At 49.8% G+C, this 19,555-nt stretch overlaps 7 protein-coding genes across 7 annotated transcripts; 6 read left to right on the forward strand and 1 right to left on the reverse strand.

Annotated features, from left to right (window-relative positions):
- Positions 1-229: 229 nt before the first annotated feature.
- On the forward strand, positions 230-1,089 carry L3040_008056 (uncharacterized protein; the record flags this gene model as incomplete). Its single annotated transcript, XM_007291954.2, has 4 exons — positions 230-235; positions 302-554; positions 640-841; positions 960-1,089. The coding sequence occupies 4 exons, from the start codon at positions 230-232 to the stop codon at positions 1,087-1,089; spliced, it is 591 nt and encodes a 196-aa protein (XP_007292016.2).
- A 417-nt stretch (positions 1,090-1,506) lies between these two features.
- On the forward strand, positions 1,507-3,698 carry L3040_008057 (uncharacterized protein; the record flags this gene model as incomplete). The annotated part of the gene is made up of 5 exons (XM_007291953.1): positions 1,507-1,896; positions 2,134-2,238; positions 2,317-2,968; positions 3,045-3,343; positions 3,405-3,698. The coding sequence occupies 5 exons, from the start codon at positions 1,507-1,509 to the stop codon at positions 3,696-3,698; spliced, it is 1,740 nt and encodes a 579-aa protein (XP_007292015.1).
- Positions 3,699-5,211: 1,513 nt separating this feature from the next.
- Positions 5,212-6,370, forward strand: L3040_008058 (uncharacterized protein; the record flags this gene model as incomplete). Its single annotated transcript, XM_007291952.1, has 4 exons — positions 5,212-5,373; positions 5,492-5,662; positions 5,734-5,818; positions 5,919-6,370. The coding sequence occupies 4 exons, from the start codon at positions 5,212-5,214 to the stop codon at positions 6,368-6,370; spliced, it is 870 nt and encodes a 289-aa protein (XP_007292014.1).
- A 5,026-nt stretch (positions 6,371-11,396) lies between these two features.
- On the reverse strand, positions 11,397-12,819 carry L3040_008059 (uncharacterized protein; the record flags this gene model as incomplete). Its single annotated transcript, XM_007291951.2, has 4 exons — positions 11,397-11,464; positions 11,554-11,909; positions 11,959-12,185; positions 12,253-12,819. 4 exons carry the CDS (start codon positions 12,817-12,819, stop codon positions 11,397-11,399), a joined length of 1,218 nt encoding a protein of 405 aa, XP_007292013.2.
- Positions 12,820-13,751: 932 nt separating this feature from the next.
- Positions 13,752-14,904, forward strand: L3040_008060 (uncharacterized protein; the record flags this gene model as incomplete). The annotated part of the gene is made up of 3 exons (XM_007291950.2): positions 13,752-13,899; positions 14,024-14,318; positions 14,373-14,904. The coding sequence occupies 3 exons, from the start codon at positions 13,752-13,754 to the stop codon at positions 14,902-14,904; spliced, it is 975 nt and encodes a 324-aa protein (XP_007292012.2).
- Positions 14,905-15,469: 565 nt separating this feature from the next.
- Positions 15,470-16,516, forward strand: L3040_008061 (uncharacterized protein; the record flags this gene model as incomplete). Its single annotated transcript, XM_007291949.2, has 3 exons — positions 15,470-15,523; positions 15,578-16,146; positions 16,243-16,516. 3 exons carry the CDS (start codon positions 15,470-15,472, stop codon positions 16,514-16,516), a joined length of 897 nt encoding a protein of 298 aa, XP_007292011.2.
- Positions 16,517-17,482: 966 nt separating this feature from the next.
- L3040_008062 (uncharacterized protein) lies at positions 17,483-19,497 on the forward strand (the record flags this gene model as incomplete). Its single annotated transcript, XM_007291948.1, has 4 exons — positions 17,483-17,593; positions 17,665-17,996; positions 18,048-18,391; positions 18,452-19,497. The coding sequence occupies 4 exons, from the start codon at positions 17,483-17,485 to the stop codon at positions 19,495-19,497; spliced, it is 1,833 nt and encodes a 610-aa protein (XP_007292010.1).
- Between the last annotated feature and the right edge of the window lie 58 nt (positions 19,498-19,555).

Consider the following 19,555-nt stretch of genomic DNA (forward strand, 5'->3'; position numbering starts at 1 on the left):
CCGGCATACCAAGTGGATTTGCCCCTGACATGATGCTGGGCAAGCCGGAGGTGCCGTTCATGTATCCCCGCCACAGTCAAGACTTTCCGTATTCATGCCGACGCCGATCCCAGCCAAACATCACGAAGGCTAAGTCCGGGACTCCGCAGCTTTCCCGTACTATTGGCAGCTAGTAACAGCTTTGCCTTGCAAGACTAAACTTTTCCTAAAATAAATCTCTTGAGGAACGATGGAGGTATGTCGTCACCCAAACATTTGAGATTTTTCAACTATATAATCATAATCCTCTCTCCCTTAACAGCAGTTCATCAAAGTCTTCAATCCAATCTGCACTCCTCTCTACAACTACACTCCTCTCTACAACTACACTCTTTCTCTCAATCCGTCACGTAAACCAACCAAGAACTCTTTCGCTATGTTGTTCAACACCAAGTCCATCGCCGCCTCCCTCCTCTCCCTGGCCGCCGTGGGAACCTGCCAGGTCAACGACCCCAACTACTACTGGACCGTCTCGGAGTGGAACGCTGGAACTGCCCGGAGAGGCGACTTCTACAGTGAGTCCAGTCCTCCTTCCTCCGCCTCGGCTAGGCAGCCAAAAATCTTGAACTTGAGCCGTAATTAACAATATCTTCTATGCAGGCTTCAATATTACAGGATTCGCCTACCTAGACGTTCCATCGTTCTCGGCGTTCTGCTCCGGTGAGATCGTTGGAGCTCCCTTGGCGTACTGCGCCGTCAACGACAACAACCTGGCCAACCGTGGCGTTGCAGCCCGCCTGCTCCCCAGCGTAGGCGGGGATCCCAATATCCAGGTCTCCTACCAATTCACAGACGTTGCCACGTAAGCCTGCCCTCCCCTGAGGTCCATGGTTCCTCCCCGACCCCTTACCACACCTGCCTGCCTGGTTGCCCTCACTACCTCGATATGATTTGGGACTCCCACTAATACGTGTGAATAGCAATGCCTACTACAACTACACCGGCAACGCTACGACCAAGTTCACCCAGAGCGTGTCGCCTCCCCTCACCTTCACCATCAGCCCCAACACCTCATTCGGTGTTGGTGGTGCATTGACCCGCGAGGGCTAAGAACCGCAAGAAAATATGTGGATAATGAGAAGGCGAAGATTCGTCTCGCAGACCATCTTTAGTTACTCCTGTGTTTCAGCTGCGTCGACCGTAGTTATCAAAAGCGTAAGCCTGTCGAGGCATACTTAGAATACTTAGTTGAAATGTGTATTCATTCCTCGACAAACCAGGGACCTCATTCAAATCATTCTTGCAGTGTTTCTCTTGATTATCATTCTGTCGCGTATCATGTGCCTGTCCTGTCTACCTCTTTAGCGGTGGAATATAATTCCTCCGACCAAATATGTTGGGAGCGATGGAGCTTTCCTTGCTTGGCACCCTCAGAAGCTCGCTTACTTAACCTGCCTCGCGTAGCCAACACTTGTTTATTTACAAACAAACTTCACCCACATCCCCCCTTCCTCCCAAGAACACACAATGTCGCCGCTCTTCACCAACCCCATCATTCCGGGCTTCTCACCCGACCCATCTATCTGCGTTGTTCCTCCTCCCACTAGCAGCAGCATCCCACTCTCCCAAGCCCACATATCCCCCACCACATCCACATCCTACTTCCTCACGACCAGTACCTTCACCCTCTTCCCCAGCTGCGCCATCTACCACTCCACCGACTTGCTCAACTGGGAGCTGATCGGGCACGCCCTGACGCGTCGGAGCCAGATCGAGATGCGGACGCCCGAGGCGGGCGCGGGCAGCTGGGCGAGCACGTTGCGGTATCGCATCGAGGAGAATGGGAACGGTGGGGGGAAGACGGGCAGGTGGTACCTGTGCACCGGAGTGTTCTCGAGGTATAGGCCTCAGATGGATGTAAATTCTGCGGAGCCTCTCTCTCTCTCTCTCTTTCTCTCTCTCTCTTCCTCTCTCTCTTTCTATCTTCTCTTTTCTCTCTCACATCAAGCTTACCATACATATTACTCACATCCATACATGTACCCATCCCAAAACTCGCTTCGGGGCTTTCCCCTATCTAGCTCGTAACTTCTTTGTCTGGGTGGCCTACAGCGGATCACACCACGGGTGCTAACCGGCTACCCAACCGACCAGGAGAGGATCTTCCCGCGGGGCTTCTACGTGACGACGACGAACATCTGGGACTCGTCGAGCTGGTCCGACCCGATCTACTTTGACAACCCCGGATTCGACCAAGACGTACGTGCCGTAACGTGGTTATTTAGTTCTCATCCAAAACAACAACGCCGACTGACCGACCGACTGACACAAGCACAGCTCTTCTGGGACGACGACGGCAGAGTCTACCTCTCGACCACCACCCGCACGTCCACCCGCAGCAGCGGCAACCCCGCAAAGAAAGACTTTGCAATCCACATCTCGGAGATCGCCCTGCCGACGGGTCGCACCCTCACCGCGCCCACCGTGATCCGCGCCTCCCCTTCCGGAGTAGCCGAGGGATCCCACATCGTCAAGCGCGGCAGGTACTACTACCTATTCACCGCCGAGGGCGGTACGGAGCAGGGCCACCAGGAGTGGGTGTTCCGCAGCGCGGAGGGGGTGTTGGGGCCGTGGGTGTCGCGGCCAGCGGGGGGCCCGCTGTGGTATAACGGGGTGGAGGGAAAGGTGCAGCGGACGGGGCACGTGGATGTTTTTGAGGCCGGGGAGGGCGGGAGCTGGTGGGCTGTGCTGTTGGGGGTGAGGCCTGTGAGGGACGCGGATGCGGATGCGGGATGGCTGGAGCCACAGCTGGGCCGGGAGACGTTCCTGGTGGGCGTCGAGTGGGTGGATGACTGGCCGGTCTTCAATCGAGGGGAGACAGTTGGGCTCCTGACGCTGGGACCGGAGGCCGCTGTGCAGCGGCCGAAGGAGAGGGTCTGGAAGGCCGATCTGGCGATAGATGATTTGGAGTTGGGGTGGTATGAGAAGAGTAAGACAGACCTTTTGCAACCGGCGACCTATTTGTCTAACCTGTGTTGACCCCAACCTGTGTTGACCGATCCCAGATACACCGCTGAAGAAATGCTGGTCGCTAACCGAGCGGCCGGGCTGGCTTTGCATCCACGGCGGATGCTACGATCTGAGATCTCCAGAAGCGCCCACGATGCTCTTGAGGCGGCAAACGTCCTTCGAGCAGAGCTTTTCCGTACGTCTGGACTTCGCGCCGACGAGAATTGGATACGAGGCCGGTTTGGTGTTGTGGTGGGACATGCATTCTTTCGCCAGCATCGGAGTGACTCTGACATCCGATGGGAGAAGGGTTCTCAAAGTGACCATACCGACAGATACCGCTGATGCATTCAAGGTAGGCGCGCCATCTCTCTCTTCCGGAATTCAAATGGGCCCCCTCACCTAACACCACCCAGGAACAGTACTTTTCCATCCAAAAAGGTCCACTCAGGCTAAGGATCCTCGCCGCGCCAAAGAGCTATACCTTACACCTCGCAGGCTCTGAAGAAGCCGAAGCAACCACCGTCGCAAGTGCTGTTATACTAAGCAAGTCCTTAACTAAAGTGCCACCGGTCGGACAGCCATTCCTAGGCGCGATGTTCGGAGTGTACGCGTTCGGGAACGGGGAACCTTGTCTGGATGCTGCTTATTTCAGAGATATCGTCTGCGCAGATCTGGATCTGGATCGTCGTTTTGGAGTAGGAGAGTAATAGAAGGGAAGCAGTAGACGTGGAGAAAGAGAAAAAAAAAAAGAAATTCTCGCCTTGCATTTTGTTGCTGGGCGGAAGTGTTGGCGCTCTTTCTTGCCGCTCCTCACTTCACATACCTATGCTGCAAAACTAGATATTCCTGTCCTACGAGCAAAATCGGGCGGGGAGTTTAATAGTCGCGTATTCAAAACATCAAGATAATGTGGTTAGATCAGGGAGTGTGTATGCATGCCCACTTCCGCATCGATGCGCAGAGCTGGAGCGGCCTCGTACATTCATTCGCTTGATCGGGTTCCTCCGTCAACACGCCCAATTCATTCTCACTCCCGAATGGTCTTTGCATCCAGCTCGCTCTTAAGTCAGCGGCGTGTATCGATAGGCAAGGGGCATTCATAGCGATTTCGCATGTACATACATGTATACATATATATATGTGTGTAACCTACCTGGCTTGGGTAGCCGCTAGCTGCATTGCCGCGCGCTATCTCAAAATACTTATCGTACGTGACGTGACGCCTACTAAGGGAGGCATTCGAAACAAAATAAAATAGATGCAGCTAGCCAGCCATCCCACGGCAGCCAGCTACCTCTATCCATTTCCCAAACAGCCCTGCAGCAAATCTAAGCGCTCTATCTCTCATCCTATCAAAGCCAGCCAGCAGCGCTTTAACAAGCATGATTCATTCGGGGCGTCATTTATTCGGGGCGTCGTTTATCTATTCATTCCTCCATGTATCCAGTTAAGCCATCGCAGTCCTAACCCCTATCGCGACATTTTTCTCCTTCAAATTTAAACGAGACGGAGAGAAGAAAATTGAACACACTCTCTCTCTCACACTTCAAGTTTCGCAAATACTCATCCTTCTCTTCTTCCCTCATTATGACATCCGCGCTTCTAAATTCAGCATCAGGTCTTAGGACTTGTGCTTGCTTGCTTACTTCCTCGCTTCCTTACTCGGGACTCAAACGAAAACGAAAACGGTGGTAGGGCCTAGAGAAAAAAAGGGAAGAGATATCTATCCGACGTACATACATGTATGTATACGGAGAAAGAGAAGGGGCGCTTTGCTAGGAGCGGTATATGAAACGGAAACGCGATAGATAAGCTGTGTTACTTTGTTTATTTCACTTCGCTTCGCTACGCTTCTCCTTCTCTTTTGATTGCTTGAAAACCTTGGGCTGTGGCTCGTGGAGTGAAAGGGTGTATTTGTATATATATTCAGGAGAGAAGGTACTTGATTCCCACTTTCATTTTTTTTTCTTTAAATATAACCTGCATCGAAGAGTGTTTCTGCATTGCTCTCGCCTCTCTTTCTCTCTTTCTCTCTCTTTTCTTTGGGTGCCCTGGTTTTTTTACTTCTTCTTTTCTTTCCTCTCAACTACTGCTGTGCAGGATAGATATATCGACGACATTCTTCTTCGACCTGGCCGAGAGCATCCTCGTCACTCCACTTTATTCCACTTCGCTCTCTCTTCGAATAAAGCCAAAAGCATTAAAAAAAAAAGAGAGAAAATGATTGCCTCGCTCTATATACTTCTCGCTTTAGGGCCCTTCTTATCCTTTGCCTCACCCTTCTCAAAACGTATCGTCAGCTCGCTGAACCCAGCCGCCTTTAAAGAAGCCCAGCAGCGGGACGATACTGCTACGCGAGCATTTGCAGACGCCGAGATCAAGGTATACACGCATGCACCCATCCATCCATCCACCTACCCACCCATCTTAGAAAGAGTAGCCTTTGATTCAGAGCTCAGATAAAGTATAATCCGTTAGCTAACGAAACAAAACAAAACAGACTTCAGACGGCAAATGCTTGTTTGTAAATGAATTATCAGGAGATTTCCGCGCGAACCTGAATCCAATTCAAGTCGCGCCTTGCGATGGCAGTATGGGCCAGAGATGGGATGTCATCTCAAAGGGAAAGCATAATGATCAAGTCGGGACTATATTGCTCGTTAATACGCTCGTGAGAACCTCTCCTCTCCTCACTTTCCCTTTGATAATACTCTAGTATCGGAGCTGATAGGATTATGTTAGACACAAGCGTGTATGAACTTTGACCCGCGTCGGGCCGCAGGCAAGACGGTCATCATGTTCTCGTGTGGCGGTCGAGCTGACGGAGGTATATCTCCTCTCTTCCCCCTCTCTCCCCTCCTTTTCCCCCTCTTCCTCCCCCTCCTCCCTTACTACAATCCAGATATTCTAATAAAACCCCTACCCAGGCGGCGCCGTAACCAACTCGCAACTCTTCAACTTCTCCGCAAGCGACAGTACCGAGCCACTAACGCTCCAGCCCACCAACGCAGCAGGAACCTGTCTCGCCGTAACCACCACCACCACCACCACCACCAGCAGCAGCAGCGCGCAAGACGACATCCCTATCCTCGACCAAGCCCCCTGCCAGCCAGGCGACGCAAGCCAGAAGTTCACGATTTCTGAAGGCGCCGCTATTGCCGCTCCAGCATCCCCGCAGGGTCCATCCAGTCCTGGAACGGTAGTTGCTCCCGTCTTGCTGAATGGTGCGGCTTCTAGCGCGGCGACTCCGACGCAAGAGGGAGGCGCTGCTTTGACGTCGATTTGTATCGTGACTACCATCGTTACGCAGACTCAGCTTCGAGTGGTTGCAAAAGCGACAGTAACAGTAACAGCATCAGCGAGCATCGGATATTCCTAATAGCGCGGGCGCGATAGTGACGGATTCGTAGTTGTTGAGTTTTGGAGGTGAGGACTGTCGCAGCGCGGAATAAGGACGTAACGGTTAGTTTAGTTTACCTTAGTTCGAGAGGATAGGCGAAAAGCCGGAGTTTGTTCTTGGTTAGTTAGCAAGGCGTCGGAAGGGACTTGTAAAAAAAGGCATTCGGTATGGTGCAATGAGTGGTGTATTTTTTCCTTGGCTGAAGATGCGAATGCAGGTACAAATAAGCTCTATAAAAACCGGTATGGTACATATTCAATTCATTGAAAATAGACGTGTGATCCTTTACAGAATTCTTTGGTGTTTTCTATTACACGTGCGTAGTTCCCGTCGTATATATACCTTATACATACACATGTCCTCCCCAAAACTCACCCCAAGTCCAAAAACGTGCGTCGCGTGAAGATCCGCAAAAAGTTTACTTTGATCAGGCTGGGGCTCGATCCCAGGACCTTCTCGGTATTATGCCACAGTCAGAACTGTTAACGAGATGTGATAACCAACTACACCACCCGACCAATTATTTCGTGCTGTGAACCTTCATATACGGGTCTATATTGGAATCAAAAAAAATCTTTCCGTGGGGCAGAAAATGAAAGACCCGGCAATTTCGCGGAAAAAAGAACCGTTGGGTTGATATATCACCCGCAGGACAGGACGATCAATCCACGTATGGAATAGACAGTCTTTCAGTATGGAGTGCTGCTAGCTTCATTTTGGTTCACCAAATTAAACACTGAATAGACCAGACGTTGAAAAGTACTGCAGCGGATTTTTTTCCCGCCTCGGCTAAGCCTCTCACGATACACCATCGTTGAATAATTGAATGGAAAATATTTCATCGTACGTCTTTTGACTCTAATCGGAGGCGACAGTTTAAAAAAAACATGATTTGTTACTTAACCCAAAAGAAAAAGCACAGGACCACCTGCACGATGGAAGGAATCCCATTCGAATCGACCCTGAGTGCCGCAGAAGACGAAAAATATAGCGATGCCCTCGGACGGAATCGAACCGGCAACCTCGTCATTACTAGTGACGCGCTCTACCATTGAGCTACGAGGGCTGTGGGAAGACGATCTCGTAGATCGATGGCGGCGGAGCAGGCGGCTGTTATATATACGTTTAAAATATTTCTAGGATGAAGTGTGGTAGCGCTAACACTGAAACACCAATGACATCAGAAGAAAATTGTGGAGCGTCGAGCGCTACTACCTAAGAGCCTGCACGGCTTGCAGATGCAAGCCAAATTGCACTACTAAAATATTCTTGCATCTTCAAGTTGCGCGTCGAGATGCAAGAATCAAGCAATTTGTATCGATCGTGCACGTAAATCTTATAAAGTATGCATCTGATCTTGCAACTTGTAATTGCATCATACAAATCGAAGTTGCAGCAAAGAGTTCTAACTTCCAAGTTGCAAGCTCGAGTTGCAAGCTTTTTCCCGTCCTTTTTCTTTCCGCTTATTTTCATTACCTTCTTACTACGTATCTTTTTATAACGTTACCTTTTTTCAATAGCTTCTTTGAAAGATATTTTGAAAAGGCGTAATCTGCGCAATCGCAATATCGGTGTTATTATCGCTGCGATAAGAGCATGCGCTGTTACGGCTGGAATAGAATAGTATCATAGTACTACCTAATCGTAATATTGATAATGAGAAAGAAAGACGAGGAGGGGAAGAGAGAACTACAATACAATGCCGAGAGTATATGCATCCCCTAGGGCGGACTGTCATGTGACATTGGCTGACTAATCCAATCCCAACCAACCTCTGGAACTACGCCAAGGCCTACCAGGACCGTAACATGCACCGCTATTCAATATTATAAAAACAACTTCGCAAAAACACTTTAGCATAGGTACCTTAAAGATACTAAGTCTTCAGTTAATAGAAGAGCTTTTTGCAAGCCATCTACAGAGAACCAAAAACAACCTAAAATTCTCTTAAATGGGTTTTCGATATATCGAAGACTCATTAATACGCAAAGCCAAACTGCGAAATACTCGATATATGCGGACGAAAGAGCAGCTTGCGATTTTTCTGTACAACAGTAGAACCGAAGCTGAGAGGGTCGTAGAAGCCGAAAGGGTAAGGGTATCGTTAGTAGCGCGCGCCTTCTTCCGTGCAATAGGTTTTTTAATAATTCTTTCAAGCAGGCTTGGACTTAAGAAAGAGAGACTCGGAAGAGGAGCTTTTGTGATAAAAAACCTCGAGTTTAAAGGGACCGACATGATAAGGTACCTTAAAGGCAGGTAGGGGGTTATTCAAACAGTCAGCTGACAATCCGATGACGGTCTTTTTAAAAGATGGTTCCAAAAGCTTAGCATAGGTAGTGGATCATCATAAGCCGATACTTAAGATTGAATAGAATTTGAGAACAAACGATTTAAATACTTAAATCGTAGCTAAAATAGAATTATTTTAATCGATTAAACCGTTTTTATGAAGAGCTCGTCATTTCGCTAAAAGATTACTATTAAAATAAAACCGTTTTAATCGATTAGATCGTTGTCTATAAAAGTTGGTCTTTTTACGAAAAGACTGTTTTAAGACCATTTCAAACCCGTCTTATAGCTATCCTAAGGCCGTCCTCGGGGGGGCTACGATTCTTTACCTGTACGAGGTGCCCCCTACGAACCTTCAGCTCTTTTTCTTTCTTTCTCCTGCGGTAGAAAGAGAGATAAAGAGTCTAGAGAGCCGAAATTGAATCATCGATATGCGACGTCTCCTCGAAGAGATTTTCCTTTACCGGCGATTCCGAACCTCCCTCCTCCTTCTTCTCGAATACCACGCCGACTACGATCTATACCTGACGGGCATACCGACTAAAAAGACCAGGAGGATTTGCGATAGAGAGGGAACGTGTATAAGAGATGGGATGGGAAGGGCTTAGTTCGATTGATCGAAAACACGGTACTGCGCCTTCGAAAGAGCGTTCTACAAACACACCGGCTCTATTTAAAGGCTACGAACGCGAGCCTTCCTAGCTCTACGACGAAAGAGAACGATGTTTGTACTATACGGATCGAAGCCGCCCGTAGGGCCACACGTATTCGACAGTTGTCGAGAGAAAACTCGACGCACATCACTATGAATTGCTTTTAAGGGGTTTACAGGTGTCCAGCTATTTGACGAGAGGTTTTCCCTAACGTGGTTTTTACTCTCGATTAAATAGTACTTTATATATAATTCCTTTACTTAGCACGTCGCCGTACCCCATAGGAGGTCCCCAGGGTCCAAGCATTGCGTTTTGGATACCCGCCCGACGTTAATAAATACAACAACAACAACAATAAGGCCGTCCTCGAACTTAAAACCGTCCCGAAGAACGTGAATTAGTAAGCAAATAATCTCCTTTTTCCTTCGGTTACTTACTAGCCTACCCCTTCACCACCCCTACCATACCACCCGTTTCACACGTGACGAAGATGCACTGCCTCAGGTGGACTTTTGCTGAATCGGTCGATTCCGATTATAGAAAATTTAAAGCGTTGATAAATAAACCGTAGCAGCGATACCGAGAAATGTTTTAGCATCAAATTTATTAAATTATTATTCAAACAATTCCATTTGAAAAACAGTTTTTATTTACAACTATATCTTCTTTGAAATAGTTATCAAACTATTTCAATTTTTTAAAACGAGCTTATCAATGAGCCTGTTTTAAAAATATAAGCGGGGACGGCTATAAGACGGCTATAGGACGGCTATAAGACGGTCCCAAGCTCGGGGACGATCAAAAAGGTGAACTATTCTTGATTTGTAACTAGTACTGATTTTAGACGATCTAATAACCGTCTTTTATAAGAGAGGGTTAGAGGACCGCTCAAATGACCCCCTACCTGCATTTAAGGTAGAGTTGTTAATCTTAAGTTTATTATGAAGAAATAATTGGTAGTTAGAATGGCGAATTAATCGTATTTTCTAAGTCTTAAGTTGCAAATTGCTATTCAATTTACTACTTGCGAGCCATACAATCCTTAAAACATGCAACTTCCACTACCAAGTTGAGATGATCTTGTTTAGGATCAACTCAACTGCTTAGTTGCGCGGACGCGCAACTGCGAGCCATACACACCCTAAGCCTATCGCGAGGCGGGAAATGCCCGCCAACCTTCATCAGCCTGCACTCACTGATTGATTGCTCGAAGTTTTATTTGGCGTATGGAATCCGATGCACTTCTCATGTTTACAAGTCTTCTCCGCGGGCCTCGGCTTCATCAATCATCGGAGCCTCGGTCGCCCTTGCCCGCTAGCCGTAGTTGCAAGTGTTCGGTTATAGGGTTTCACCTATTCCTCTGTATGGACTAGCCTCAAGGCTACTCCCATGTATATAGGTAGCTCTCAGCACTCTCATACTAGAATAAACACCTTCTATACTCTGGATTCTATCAGCAAATTGCGAATTGTCCTACTCCCTTATGGTCATGCCCGTCTATACGATCTGTGCACCGTCTTCCGTATACTACTGAGAAGCCCGATGTCATGTCACTCAACCACATCTTCATCCTCAATCTTGGCGAGGATAAAGCTCGACGCTAAGAGATCAGGCCCTTACTGTACTGTCTTGCACAGAAGTTTCCAGAACGGATCTGTTCGTAAATGGATGATTCAGGGGCTTCGGTAATCCTCGCTTAGGAAACTAGCGAGCGCCATACGGTGAACAGGCCGGGGACTTTTATTCTGTAGATCAAGCACGCACGCTCCCCAGCCTCCCAATTCCTATCGCCATACTGTTCCAGCAAAAATGATCGGAGAAAAAAAAAAGGACCAAGCTAAGGAACAGATCTCAGTACTAGTGCGCCTAAGCTGATCAATAGAGTAGAAGAGTGGTAAACAAAATAAAAAACAAAGGTAAACATCTCACGAGTCAAAAGGAAAGAAACAGATTGAGTTCGACTTTGCTTGAGATTATGACTCAGCTAATTAACGCTAACTATTATCTAGGTGTACATTGTAGAAATGTGTGCGTGTATCCTTCGACAAAAGAACGAAAATTGGCTAAATGAGGTTTGCAATCTCAAATACCCCTCCAACTGTCCAGCAGTGCAGCAGTACAATGATAAACTCTGGTCACAATGATGTGAAATGTGCTTGATAGAGTCTATCGTTGCTTAGTTGGTGTTACCACTGTTGCTTCCACCGTTGTTGGTGTTACCTCCATTGCTGGTGTTGGTGTTGCCTCCGGTGTTGGTGTTGCCTCCGGTGTTGCTGTTGGTGTTGCCTCCGGTGTTGGTGTTGCCTCCGGTGTTGGTGTTGCCTCCGGTGTTGCTGTTGGTGTTGCCTCCGGTGTTGCTGTTGCCTCCTGTGTTGGTGTTGCCTCCGGTGTTGCCTCCGGTGTTGGTGTTGCCTCCGGTGTTGCTGTTACCTCCGGTGTTGGTGTTGCCTCCGCCGTTGCTGTTTGTTCCAGAGGATCCAGTTGTAGGAGGGAATGTGACGGCCATCATTGGCAGGCCGGCATTGTTCATGGCTGCGTTGGAGAGCTGAGTGATGCTAGGAAGAATGTTGGGGTTTCTACCAATGTTAGTACTATAGAAGATAAAAGCGGACCGGAGAGAGATACCTGGCATTCTCAATTGCTGGAAGCTCAGCTGCGGCGGTGGCCGGGGTTGGGTTGTTCTGAATGTTCATGAGACCGTTGAGGACAGCTGGGGTGTTCATAACAATCAAAGAGTTGGACTGGGCACCCGCACTTCCGGCCATGGTCGCAAGGACATTACGTCTCTGATCCTCGTCAGACTCGGCTTGGAAAGCGGTAGCGGCGACATTGCGGATGGTCTCAGGGTCGGTCTACTCAAAATCAGCATATGATTCCAAGGGTGGCTGTCAGTAGAATAAGAATGACGGGCAAGCTTACCTCAGATCCAAGAGTGTTCAAGGATCTCGAGACGGTTTGCGCATCGTTGGCGAAAGCGCCTGCGGCGTAGGAGACAGCATCAGCGTTTGGCTTGGTTCCCCCGACCACCCCAGCACCCCCAGAGGCATTGGGCGAGTTAGAATTGCCCGAGTTAGAATTGCCCGAGTTCGAGGTGCTCGATCCGCCGGTGTTCGATGCGCCGGTGTTCGATCCGCCGGTGTTCGATCCGCCGGTGTTCGATGCGCCGGTGTTCGACCCGCCGGTGTTCGATGCGCCGGTGTTCGATGCGCCGGTGTTCGATGCGCCGGTGTTCGATGCGCCGTTGTTCGATGCGCCGTTGTTCGATGCGCCGTTGTTCGATGCGCCCGTGTTCGATGCACCCGAGTTCGTAGAGGCTGAGCCGGAGCCCGAGTTGGAGCCAGAAGCAGCCGGGGTTGACTTTGCTGCAGGTGCTCCAGATGCTGCTGCTGCGGCTTTGGCACCTTTGTTGGCCCGACCAACGTTCTGCAGTGGGACAGCGACGGAGGTACCGACGAGGGAGAGGACAACGACAGCAGAGAACTTCATTTTGATAGTGTATCGGAGCAAATCCTGTTGCGTAGATATTCAAAGTTATTAAGAAATGGAATGAAGGAGTGTTAAAAATTAAATGATTAAGGACCGTGTTCGACTAGCGAATTTGGGTTGTTAATTGAAGTAGTGGCTGAAGCTGGAATATCGAAAGTGAACTGGAGAATGAATAACTGGAGGATCAGAAGCATTATATACCCACAGACTCAGCGCAGCTTGTGTGGTCCTGGCTAGCATGGAGTCTAGGTTCTGGCCTGTGTGGTTCGCAGCCATGACATTTGCCTAACACATCTTGTCACATCTTGTGGCAACATGGTGTAAGTGTTAGCCATAGCGTTCGACTTTGGCCTGACGCCTGGACGCAGCGATTCAGTCGGTCATGAGGATTTCCGGTTCATCGCTTAAGCGAGTCTGCAATCGAAACGCTCTCAAAACAGGAACTCTCGCTTACTACCTTGTTGCCCAGGGACCATATCTGCGGATGGTTTCTCTATGGTTGCAAATCTTTGGAAGCAAATGTTTGAAAGCAAATGTTTGAAAGGAAATGTTTGAAAGTCCAGATCTTTTGCTACCGGGGCTTGTGGCGATATTCTCAATGCCACATGGACACACTCCTCGAATACTCGGATCTCAAAGGCCCGGCAGATTTCGCCACGGACGAGTAGAAGCCGGTGTGGTGTACTCTCAGCTTCGCAAGTAATTGTAGTCTAGGCTCATGGTTCTTCGCCAATACACTTCACCCGTCGTTCCTTTTTTTCTCACTCAAGCACTGGACTGCTTGTTAATGCTCACTCTTAATCTTAATTACTCTGTCACACTTCCATAATCTGTTTCTTTTCAGACTAGATCAAGCTGGCCTTGACAAAATTTCTTCGCTTTTAGCAAAGTACAACAATCGACTTCGAAATTCGAACGTTGGAAACGCAATTATGAACCTCAAAAGTATCACCGCCATTTTGGCCACCATGAGCCTTGCCACGCTCACATCTGCTCTCCCGAAACTTGATGCTCGTGCTATGAAAAATCTTGGTATAGCGGCCAGGCAGAACGCAGCAGCTTCCGCCGCTGGCATCACGGGTATGTCATATCATTGCGATCTTGTCCTCCATCACCCGAACGCGTCAACAGTATATGCGACGGCACACGTCCCCAAATCTGTTCCGATTTTTCTCGATTTTCTTTAACTGATCCATAACGGCAGATGTCGACATCCTCCAGTTTGCCCTCACACTAGAGAATCTAGAGGGCGCATTCTATGCCCAAGGATTCAATCAGTTCCCGGATTCAAGCTTCATGGCAATTGGCATGAGCCCAACAGATCTCACAAACCTCAAATCTGTTGCTACCACGGAAAACACTCATGTCACTTTCTTGACGACTGCTATCGCCGGAGCTGGTTTCAAGCCCGTCCAGCCATGTACCTATAACTTCGGATTCACAACCGCGCAGGCTATGGTTGCTACAGCCGGTACCTTGGAAAACATTGGTGTTTCCGCGTGAGTTTTGCTTCTTGCAGCCCCCGAAGCATGTACTGATATAATGGTATACAGATATCTCGGCGCAGCACCATTGGTATCCATGCCTACCATTCTGACCGCGGCTGCAGAGATTCTTACTGTTGAAGCCCGTCACCAGTCTCTACTTCGAACCCTCAACAAGGCCGCTGCAATCCCTTCCGCCTTTGACACCCCTCTGGGCGTAAGATCGGTATTTTCGTTAGCAGCACCGTTGATCACTTCTTGCCCGAGCGGCTCGATGCTTAACGTCACACCTTTCCCGGCTCTTCAGATGATGGCTCCGTCCGCCATGCCCATGGCAGGTTCGAACACAACGCAAACTCTGATGACGGCCGGCACCAGATTGGCTTTAGCTGCAAACGCCACGGGAGCTACCAATTGTGCATTTACCAATGGCGGATTGCCAGGAGGCTCGGTCTTTACACCTTACACGGGTGGAGCATGCACAGTTCCTCAGGGGGTTTCTGGCATTACCTACCTTCATTTGACTTCTTCTGCTCCAGCGGGGAATGTGTTGTCTGATGATATTGTTGTGGCCGGCGTACAAGTAATCAATGTCTCGTAGACTTAGAGAAGATCATAGATGACCGTGGGTAATTAACTATAATTGTATATAATAGGGCAGGACACACTACAATAATTGTTTCACGTCCTCAATCTTCATTTCGTCACGTGACCATCTGCAATCGCAAGTCTGGAACAGTTCTATAAATCTACAAATTCACCTCACCGCCTATTGATCGATTGTTTGCCAAGATGTTACGGGAAAATAATACCAGTTTATCGCTTTTTCGCATCCCAGGTACCCCGTGGATTGCACTACAGAAGCCCTACTACCCGGCTGATGAAACAGTATGGAAGCAGAAATGGCATATTTCGGATAACAATATTCCGTTCCCTGGTTTCAGCCACCTAGAGACAGTCTCTCCCACGAGAAAACCGGTCAAAGTATTATCGCTATCAAAGTCTTTTGCTTGAGAAAAGAAAAGAAAAACACTCTCTTGATCACAAGAATCAAGCTCTTTATCAAACTTGCCCTCGAGTAGACTCGGGCTTTACAATCTGTTGGAGTCCGGCCGACTCGAAATTTTCATGCTGTACTTGCTCCAAACGTGTCCGAAGAAGCAAAGATGATATGTCGTGGCTTGGTACTCATACTGTTGGCCTATTCTGATCTCAGCCAGGCAAGTGCTGTCCTTCTTTCCCACCCAAAGAACGTTGCAATCTAATCGTGGCAGGCAACCGTCTATAAAAATGAAGGGCTTATCATAAAAAGACAGATGGCGCCTGCTCCCGCTCCGGGAGCTCCACCTCCAGATCCAATTATCTCGGAAGTCATGTTGACGACAGCACCAATTGTTTCCAATGGGCCTTCACCTACTCCAAATATGGCGGGTGCACCAATGGCGGGTGCACCAATGGCGGGCGCACCAATGGCGGCAGGAGCTCCGCCTCCAGATCCAATTATCTCGGAAGTCATGTTGACTAAATCACCTCTTGTTGCAACTGGGGTTCCGCCTGCTCCGATGATGCCGGCTGCTGCAGCCGCTCCTCCTATGGCCATGCCAGCTCCTGCTGCACCCCCAGCTGATCCGATTATAAACGAAATGACGTTAAGGCCGGCGAACATTGTGGCCAGCCCGATGCCGATGGGGACCGGCGGAATTCCTCTCCCAGCCGCTCGGCCTACTTCGTCGATGGACCCTGCAAAGTTGGCTATTCCCGCCATCGTGGCAACCAATATGCCTGCAGCGGCACCGACGCCTGGCGCATCAGGGGCCTTGAAGCCAGCAGGTATCGTTGTAAAGTACGTTGTCATTGTCCCGTTCTCATAAACCTATCTACCAGATCTTCTTCTCGACTTTGAAACAACTGTTCAGAGAAACACTAACCCAATGAACAGTGGATTACCAGACTCTTTGGCAACAGCTGGTATACCTCTACCTGCTGCAAACAATGCGCCAGTAAATCCGGCTACACTTACACCGGCAGCCATCGTGGGCGGCAATTCCTCACAGCCAACAGGATCGGCTGCAGCAGGAGTCGGCCCCGTGGGACCAGGTTCAACCACTAATCCAATGGTCAGTGAAGCGGTTTCTGCTACTTTCGTCCAGAAGACGTATGGTGTGGCATGGTCTTTGGGAGCAGCCTTTCTTTCCGCCTATTTATTTCTGTAATGGAGGGATGTGGGGCCTTTCACAATTCTGAGTGCACATATCAATGTCAACACTTAATAGATTAATCATAAATATCCCAAGAGACACCTAGAAGCTTCTAGGAAGATTTCCCACACTGGGCTGCTCAAAATAAATTGTCACGATATATCGCGTTCTCGAGATATATCATGGTTATCTTCACCTCGACGCTAAGCGAGACTGTTTATTTGCTCTCAATTTTTCGGCAGTCAACTTTAGCGAATACTGCAAGTGCCAAGATAATCTCACAGTCTGGACTCTGATCGTTGCGACAAGGACTGATTTGAGTCTGGCTCCGTAGGGATCCTGGCTTGATTCTCCCACCAAAAGCGACCTCAGCGCAGGGACCTGCTGTTCTTTGCCCGGAGGAGATCCTCCCGGGGAAACACTTCACATAGACGCACGGCCTGGATGCACGGCCCGCACATGGGGTGAAAACAAGCCTCGTCAGAAAAATGCATTCGTGCCGATCACATAACACAGAAGCTTTTCTATCGATATTGCGAAGTTGCCTCAAGTCTAACGCAAACGTTTTGAGGCTTATCCGTCTCTCGCATCATCCCAGCGGGTCTTATGCTGCCGGGAGCTTAGTAAACATCAGATCGGATTTTGAGATATCCCGGGAACTGGTCACCCGCGAAATCGATTATGCCTTAGCTCGGTTTGAAGCCCGCCCGACGGCGTGACAGCACTTCCAAAGGAGAAGCTCAAACGACGTCTGTGGCGAGTGGGCACGCATCGCCAAGTAGACTTATGTGGCAGCCACTCAAGGAGTATAAGAGAAGTTTCCTGCACCAAAAAGAGGAAAAATTATTCTTTATACCGTCCCCTCAACAATAGATCATCGGTCTTTGTTCGGGTTTTTTTTTTTGGTTTTTTTTTTTTTCGTTTTTCGTTTCTTTCCAAGCTTATTTTATTACTTACAGCCCCGGTGGCTCTTATTTCATAATGCCTTCCTTCACTTCTATTATCCCTCTGCTAGTTGCTAGCTGTAATGTTCTGGTCTCTGCCCAAACCCAGCAGGTCGGGTGGAATCAAGTCGTCAACCTCAATGGAAACGTGAGTATTCAGAAATGCCTCTGCAGCTGCCAGCTGGCTCAGTGCGAAGATTGCTGACATCAATGTTCTAGATGCAACTGAACTCAGTTCAATTTCCGGACAACTCCAGAGTTGAGACTTTCTCGCAGACACAGCGTCAGATGATCGTGAACCAGAGCCCTGCCACTCTGGCCCCCAACCACGTTGTAGGCTCTACGGGCCAACCTTTCGTACAGCTCTCGCAGAACTCGATGACAATCCAAACCAACGGCGCGAATGATCTCGTCGCTGCTCAAATTGAGCTCCCCATTGATCCTAATATCATCCAACAGATGAACATCTCACCCGATAACACTTTCGTCGCGATGATGTCCCAGGACAGGCAAGCGTGGATTGTGATGGAAGGAATCAAGGCCGTCAACACGTTCGTATTTCTCGAACGCGGTCGCTGGCTCTGATCTAACTCATATTCTAGTACCGACAACACCGTGCGCATTGTCAAGATGACCAACATCGACGGCGAGTACATGGCCATCGGCCGTCAGACACAAGAGACCAGCAACGTCCTCACTCCTTTCGGAAACCAAGTCAATGTCTCGGGTGCTGGTATCCAAGAGGTCGAGTTCTCTGATGGTATGCGAATGTCGATCAAGGCCAGCCAGCCTATGCAACTCAACACCAACGTGGTCAACGGCGTCAGTGCTTCTATGACAGCTCAAGTTGGTACACCACTGAACAACTACCGCTACCTTGTCACGACCAACCTGGGGGGTGTCAACCCTTCGTTGAACAGTCAGGCCGCAGTGATGCAGCTTCCTTGTAGGTCCCCCCTCTCCCCCCTCTCGCTGCCAGCGATGGGCCGCCAGCTAACCCAGATAGTGAACACTGCCCGTGTCATGGCAATGGCTGCGCAGATGGGTATCGGGGCTGGTGATTCGATTCAAATTGGTGTTGCTCAACGAGGCCTGCTTCAGAACCCGGGCGGTGCTACCGGAAGTCTCAGCCCACAGAAGAGACAAGACTCCAGCATGACTGGTATGACCGGTACCGACCCTACAGGTGGTATGACCGGTACCGACCCTACAGGTGGCATGACGGGCACCGGCACTGGCACCGACCCTACCACAGGTGGCAACACAGGTGGCAACACTGGCGGCAACACTGGCGGCAACACTGGCGGCAACACTGGTGGCAACACTGGTGGCAACACCAACAACAACCCTACCAACACAAACAACAACCCAGTCGCTAGTCAATTGCTCTTGGCTCCAGCATTCACCCCCGTCATGGCAAAGACAGTCCTTGATATGAACTCTGGAAGGGTCGCTGTCCCGGTGACAAACATCAACGGAGAGTTCATCATCACCATGACCAAGGCTGCTGGAGCTGCTGGAGCTGCTGGTGGTGCTGGAGCCGCTAGGGAGCCTGGAGCAGCCGGAGCTGCTGGAGAACCTGCTGGAGCTGCTGGTGCTGCTGGTGGTGCTGGAGCCGCTAGGGAGCCTGGAGCAACCGGAGCTGCTGGAGAACCTGCTGGAGCTGCTGGAGCTGCTGGAGCTGCTAGGGAGCCTGGAGCATCCGGAGCAGCTGGAGAACTTGCAGCACCTGCTAAGGAGCCTGCAGCTGCCGCTGGAGCCGCTGGAGCCGCTGGAGCCACTGCAGCCGAGCCTGCCAAGTTAGTCGTCGGACGCCAGGCCGCCGCAGCCGCTGCCCCAGCCGCTGCCCAAGGAGGAATGGGCTACGTCATCGTCTCCATGGCCGAGATGCAAGCCCTCATCGAGCGCCAGGCCAACGGCGGCGTCTTCCTCGCCGAGGCCATGATGGTCGACACGGCCCAGGCACAGGCCGCCGCGGCGCCATCCATCACCGTGGCCAAGAGGAACGAGCAGCTGGTACCCGGCAAGATGGCACTCGCCTTCACTGGCTGAAGAGGAGGAGGAGACGACAATCATAAGAAGATAGAAGAAGCAGCAATCTCTCTCTCGC

The sequence above is a fragment of the Drepanopeziza brunnea genome, assembly GCF_022702325.1.
Source record: "Drepanopeziza brunnea f. sp. 'multigermtubi' strain 214-2 chromosome Unknown ctg14, whole genome shotgun sequence".
In the NCBI taxonomy this organism is placed as follows: domain Eukaryota; kingdom Fungi; phylum Ascomycota; class Leotiomycetes; order Helotiales; family Drepanopezizaceae; genus Drepanopeziza; species Drepanopeziza brunnea.